This window comes from Solanum verrucosum, unplaced genomic scaffold (assembly GCF_900185275.1).
Source record: "Solanum verrucosum unplaced genomic scaffold, falcon-dt-bn FXZP01000108.1, whole genome shotgun sequence".
NCBI classification, from domain to species: Eukaryota; Viridiplantae; Streptophyta; class Magnoliopsida; order Solanales; family Solanaceae; genus Solanum; species Solanum verrucosum.
Window position 1 is genome coordinate 2613045 of NW_026020274.1, and position 6084 is coordinate 2619128.

A 6084-nucleotide genomic window follows, 5' to 3' on the forward strand; every position below is an offset into this window, starting at 1 on the left:
AATTTATAAACTCTAAATTATAATTATTTTTATTTATTAGATTCTTGATAGATTATTTGTGTGTATTGAATTTTTCAACATGATTATAAAATTTGAGCTAAAGCAATTGAGTTCTATCGAATTCGTAACTATCGTCGCTCCGCCTCTACATTGTGGACAAATAGGAAAAGCCCACTAAATATAGACATGAGATGGGCCTTAAAACAAAAAAGAACAAAAAATTGGGAGAATATTTTTTGGATAAATTTTAGGAATCACATACTTTTAATATGAAATTACAATATATCCCTCTTTAGTTTGTAATTACATTAATCCCTTAAAAAGTAACATAAATCGGATACATAATATGTAGCTTGGATACATTAAAGAGTATCTCGGATACATTATAACATAAACCAGATACATAATATGTAACTCAGATACATTAAAAACTAACTCGGATACATAATTTGTAGCTCGGCATCAAAACCTAGCTCGAATACATTATAAAATAAACTGGATACATAATATGTAGCTTGGATATATTAAATACTGGCTCGGATACATTAAAGAAATAAGGGATCTTAGAGGTTTTTAGAAATAGAAAGGGATATTGAAAATAAGGGAAACATAAGATGTGTATTTCAGTAATTTTTCCTATTTTGTATATATACAAAATTAAATTCATAATTATGGAAGTGTATCACGAGGTTTTTTTTAACAGATATAGACCGGGATTTTTTATTTTTTTTTACAACATACACAAAATTTCCCTCAAGGCTTAGAAATTTCACTACTCAATTTTTCGTGAATGAAAATTGTATAAAATTAATATAAAATATGCATATAATTGTATAAATTTGTATAAAGTTCATGTTAGATTTGTAGATGTTGAATTCTCTTAAATGGCAATATATAATTGGTACTTTCACTCGACTTATATGACATTTCATATTGGTTAAAGCAATAATAGAAAATCTTTTAAAGACTACTAATCGGTTAACCGATTATTGATGATAAACATCTTATTAATTTAATATGTTTATAAATTGATAACTGATACATCAAATTGATAACATTCAAAATTAAACCGAACAACTGATAAGCAGCCCGACCAAACCCTATATTCATTTTCCATCTTCAAACCACCATAGCAACCATCAAATACTTCACAAAATTTGAATTTTTAAAATTGTGAGAGAATAACAAACAAAAAACATCCATTGTATTCATAGACCATAGTGTATCGTAATCATCAAGTGGCTAAATTGATCGTGGTGGAGTGGTAAGTATCCCTTCTTCCTTAATCAAGAGATCTCGTATGTGAGTCTTTTTGGGTATAAATTGCCTTGTTAGGGAGCGCATTATCCCTCAATGCAAAACTTTTTGGTGCGAATTCGAATTTAATGAAATTCTAATGTAGATATCGAACACCAGGTTTAAAAAAAATTATAAGTAAATATGACGGTTATGAAAATTTGTATGCTTATATATGTCGCAACAAAAGGACAAATGAAAGCATCTCATTATGACACTTTCTTCTCACTATAGATTATTCTGAATTTAGTGTAGTTAAAAAAAACAAATTAGTAGGCGTACAAACCAATTAAGGGTGTGTTTGGTAGGAAAATATTTTTTTATTTGATTGATCAAAAATAATTTAAAAATAAGTTTATTAGCGATAGTAGAGAAAATAAATTTTATAAGTAATTTTCTAAACTAGTTCTATACTCCCCACTCCAAAATTCCCCCAATATCCCCGTCTCTAGTTCCATTTCATATTTATGATATTTTTATAAATTATATATAAATTCTTTTGAATAACATTTTTTTGCGTATGTACTATCAAATAAGAAATAAGTAAAAAATTCACTTATTATTCAAGAAATCATTCTTCATAAAAAAAAAATTCTTTAGTACGAATGAACATTTATCTAAGTATGTAGTACTTGGAATTAACTCAAAGTATTCTCCTTCCATCTATTGAATTAAATTTATCTCTAATACTATTTTTAAATTTAAAATTGCCTCTTCATTAACAAAATAATTATATGACACTTAATTAAATACGTATTCTTAATTTATTAATCCACATAAGAAATTAATACAACCCAAAAAGACCAACCTAACACAAAATTTATTTCAAATTAAAGGAACTAAGCAATAAAATCTCATTTTCAACCATTTCCTATACCATTAATTTTAAGAAGTTAATTGTAATTGTTGTTCATGCTGGCTTCTGTCCATACTACAATAAAAAATAAATACAATTTGTAAATAGTACAAACAAGTTTCTTAAAAAGTAGTGCAAATATTTAAAAATAATTCATGTGATCACTTCCTAGCATTCTTGGGAATCGTACAAGAATCATACCGAAATATTTACTTCATCCTAGTTTGTTAACCAATTTATCATTTAGTTATTGGTACATAAATTAATTAAAAATGGGAAGTGAAAAAATAATTTTATTGCTTAGCTGTAATAATTTAAAATGAGTTTTATGTTGAGTTGGTTCATAAATGATTGAGGTCAGGTTATTTCTATAATTGTATCGTTAATATTTGATAGAAGGATAATTTAGAGTCAAACAATAGCGTTTAAGATAAGTTTAACCTATTAGATGAAAATATAATTTTTTTATAGCAGTTTCAAATATGTATAGATATATTTTTTAAATCCTTTTGCTTACTTGGTATTACATGAATAGGTTAATTGACGATAACAACAACATGTCTAATAGAATCTTATAAGTGGGATTTGACGTGATTAGAGTATACGCAAATTTTACTATTAGCTTCTAGAGGTAGAGAGTTATTTAAAAAGATCATTGACTCAAATATAACTATTTTAAATTAAATATAAAGAATAAGATAACATAACAACTACGCCATAAGGGAAGCTGTACAAATTCTACAAAAATAATTCAATAATTGAAACACAATAAACAATAGCCGATGATAAATATCAAAAGCAAGAATTATAATTATACAGCCAGTACAGCGATAAACACCAACCAACCTAAGCCTCCGAAAAGCAAGACAACATCGTATTATTTACCAACTTTCTAGCTTAATACGCGATCTTATCAAATCAATCGCAAATTGCAATAATTTATTGATCCAATTTGACAAGTGCATATAATATAATAAAAGAATTAGAAAAAAAAAAAACCACTTTCCCATCACCATAGCCAGATACAATGTGACAAAGCAGTCAACAAAACAAGAAAACCCCTTTCTTCTTTCGAATACATACAAAGCACAAACCTTTACAGAATCCATCAATCAATCTCTCCGACCACCACCACCGCCGTACACCGGCGATGGAGTTTTCCCCTCTGAATCGTCTACCTCAAGATACCCTTCATCAGATCTTTTCCCATTTAACCCTCCGTGAAATCATCGTTTCAAAATGTGTCTGCAAATGTCTCAACGCTACTCTCTCTTCTCCGGCGTTCCTCCACCTTATCTCCACCCAACAACCACCTCTCTCACTCCTTGCCCTCCGACCATCTCACCGTACCCACACTCATACACACAACAATTCATCTTCTCATTGTGCACTCCATGTGTTCGACACCATGCTTAACTACTGGTTCCGATTCCCTCTTTCTTTCCTTCCTTTTAGATCTCACTACCCCATCACTTCCTCTCATGGTCTTCTCTATCTCTGGGCTGAAGGACCCACTTCCGTTTCACCTCCTGGTAACAATAGCAAAACCCTAATCGTGTGTAACCCTTTAACTCGTCAATTCAAGCTGCTTCCTCAATTGGGTTCAGCTTGGTGCAAACATGGGTCGGTTCTTGTGGGTTCACCTAATCAAGTTCTTGTCTTGACTGAGCTAGCTGCTATTTACTTCTCTGGGTCGACAACTTCCAATAATTGGCTGAAATTCTCATCAAATTTACCATCAAAGCCTAGGAGTCCAATCTTGATTTCTGATACGATTTTAGCCCTTTGTGATGTTGGATCCCCGTGGAGGTCTCAATGGAAGCTGTTTAGGTCAACAGTTAAGGATTTGCAGTTTAGTCAACAATGGACTAGATTAGAAAAGCATGAATGGGGTGATATTTTTGATATAATGAAACGACCCAGATTGCTTGCTGGTAAAAATGATAAGGTGTTGATGATTGGTGGTTTGAAGTCGTCCTATTCGTTGCATAGCACGTGCTCGACAATTTTGATACTTAGATTGGATATGGAGTCTTTGGAATGGGAAGAAGCTGGGCGAATGCCGCCTGAGATGTTTAGGTATTTTCAAGATTCTAGTAAGTTTAAGGTGTTTGGCGGAGGGAGTAGAGTTTGTTTTTCGGGTAAGAGGGTGGGAAGATTGGCGCTTTGGGAAGAAAATGAGTGTGGGAAAGGGGAATGGCGGTGGATCAGTGGCGTCCCTGGGAATAGTGATGGACTTTATCGTGGATTTGTGTTTGAGGCTCGGCTAAATGCGGTGCCTTAGAAGTGGAGTTGGGAGGAAGACCATTTGCTTCAATGGTAACTTTTATGATTTGGGAATTCTAACTTCTCGTAATGTTGAAACTGAATGTTGGTTTTATATTGATTGCCGTGCTAAAACAGGATGGAGGCATTGGTCCTTCAGAAAGGATAATGTTTTTGTACTACTTGATGGTTATTTATTGAAGTAAATCTGAACGGCAATTCAATTTTTGAACAAAGTGGTTGGTTTGTTTGTTGTATGATGTCTGATTTTCGTGTATGCAAGGATTCCTATTTCATATATTCGAAATGTATTTGATTTATGAGTTTTGTGGTTCCATATCATGCACAACAAACGGTTCTTTGCTTCATCAGTAATTTAGCTATATTTTTCATGAAATCGGATTGCTTGTTGCACAGCAGTGATTGTGATTTTTCTATTGCTTCAATAACAACAACATACCCAGTGTGATCTCACAAGTGGGGTCTGGAGAGGGTAGACTGTACGGACCCTCACACCTAATTTGTACCTTTTCTAAAGCTTATGAAGTTGAAATATCCCTTTCATAGAGATCACTTGTGTAATGATTTTAAGTTATACCATGTGGGCTATGTGATGACTGATGTCTCCCGTTGATGGATTTGCTCCTTTTCTAACTAATAGTGTTACGATAGTTTCCTATTATTTCCCTTCTCAATCATGACACTTAACTCTTATCAGTGTTAGCAAGACACTAGGTACATGGGTACTTCTTAAGGTACTTACTTGGCTGAGACCTTTTTTTATTCAATTGAATGCAAATATTGATGGTGGATTGACATGCTATTATTACAATCACACAGTGTTATCGAAGGTGAAAAGTGAAAAAGGTGTTGGTTTGTTGAGTCTTTATATGCAAATATAGTGCGGTCTTAATGAAGACTCAAATGTTGATAAAAGTAAAACAGTATATATAACTCAAGAGTAATAACTAAAACAAACTAACAACTATAAATTACCATTAGAAAAAGACAGTTATATGAATAAAGGAGTTGAAAAAAATATAATCGAGTGGAATGGATATAGTAACAAAGGATCCATGAATGATGAAACGAACACCTTAGTGCCTGAACTGAAGTGCTGCCCAAGTGGTCCAAAGCACTCAGCTTGTTTTGCACCTAGCTTCAGAAATTTTGCGCATGTTAAGCAAGCCTTTGACAACACTACAGTTATGGGTGCTGCACATTCTCTGGGACAACCCACTATTGGAGGGGCAATTTACTTTTTGAAATTTGATTCATGCAATGGATTGCTTGATGTCACATGGATATAGACTACGCTAGCATAATAGTAGATATAGATTGTGCTAGCATATTTTTTACTGAAGCATGAACTTTTTGAGGCAATGATTCTTGAGAGTACATTTTGTATCTTGTAGACAGAAAAGTGATCCTTTCGTCTCGCCTTTTTTTTTCCTTCCTCTTTTCTCTTTATATCTTTGTGAACTGCTACTCTCTTTCTGTCTCTGTCTCTCTCTCTCCGTGTTTCTCACACATAGCACACATACACAAAGATGATGTAGATAAGGTGTGAGGTTGAGTTTGTATCTTTCAGTGATGTAGAGGTAACAAGCAAGTTAGTCGTCATATTCGAGCACACATACACAAAGATGATGTAGATAAGGTGTGAG

At 32.9% G+C, this 6084-nt stretch overlaps 1 protein-coding gene across 1 annotated transcript; it reads left to right on the forward strand.

Annotated features, from left to right (window-relative positions):
• The first annotated feature begins 3170 nt into the window (after positions 1-3170).
• Positions 3171-4752, forward strand: LOC125833960 (SKP1-interacting partner 15). Its single transcript, XM_049513131.1, has one exon. The coding sequence runs from the start codon at positions 3303-3305 to the stop codon at positions 4434-4436; it is 1134 nt and encodes a 377-aa protein (XP_049369088.1). The 5' UTR covers positions 3171-3302; the 3' UTR covers positions 4437-4752.
• Positions 4753-6084: the final 1332 nt, after the last annotated feature.

What these genes read in the sequence shown, in the direction of transcription:
- LOC125833960 (XM_049513131.1), top strand. Translation starts at nt 3,303, where the DNA reads ATGGAGTTTTCCCCTCTGAATCGTCTACCTCAAGATACCCTTCATCAG.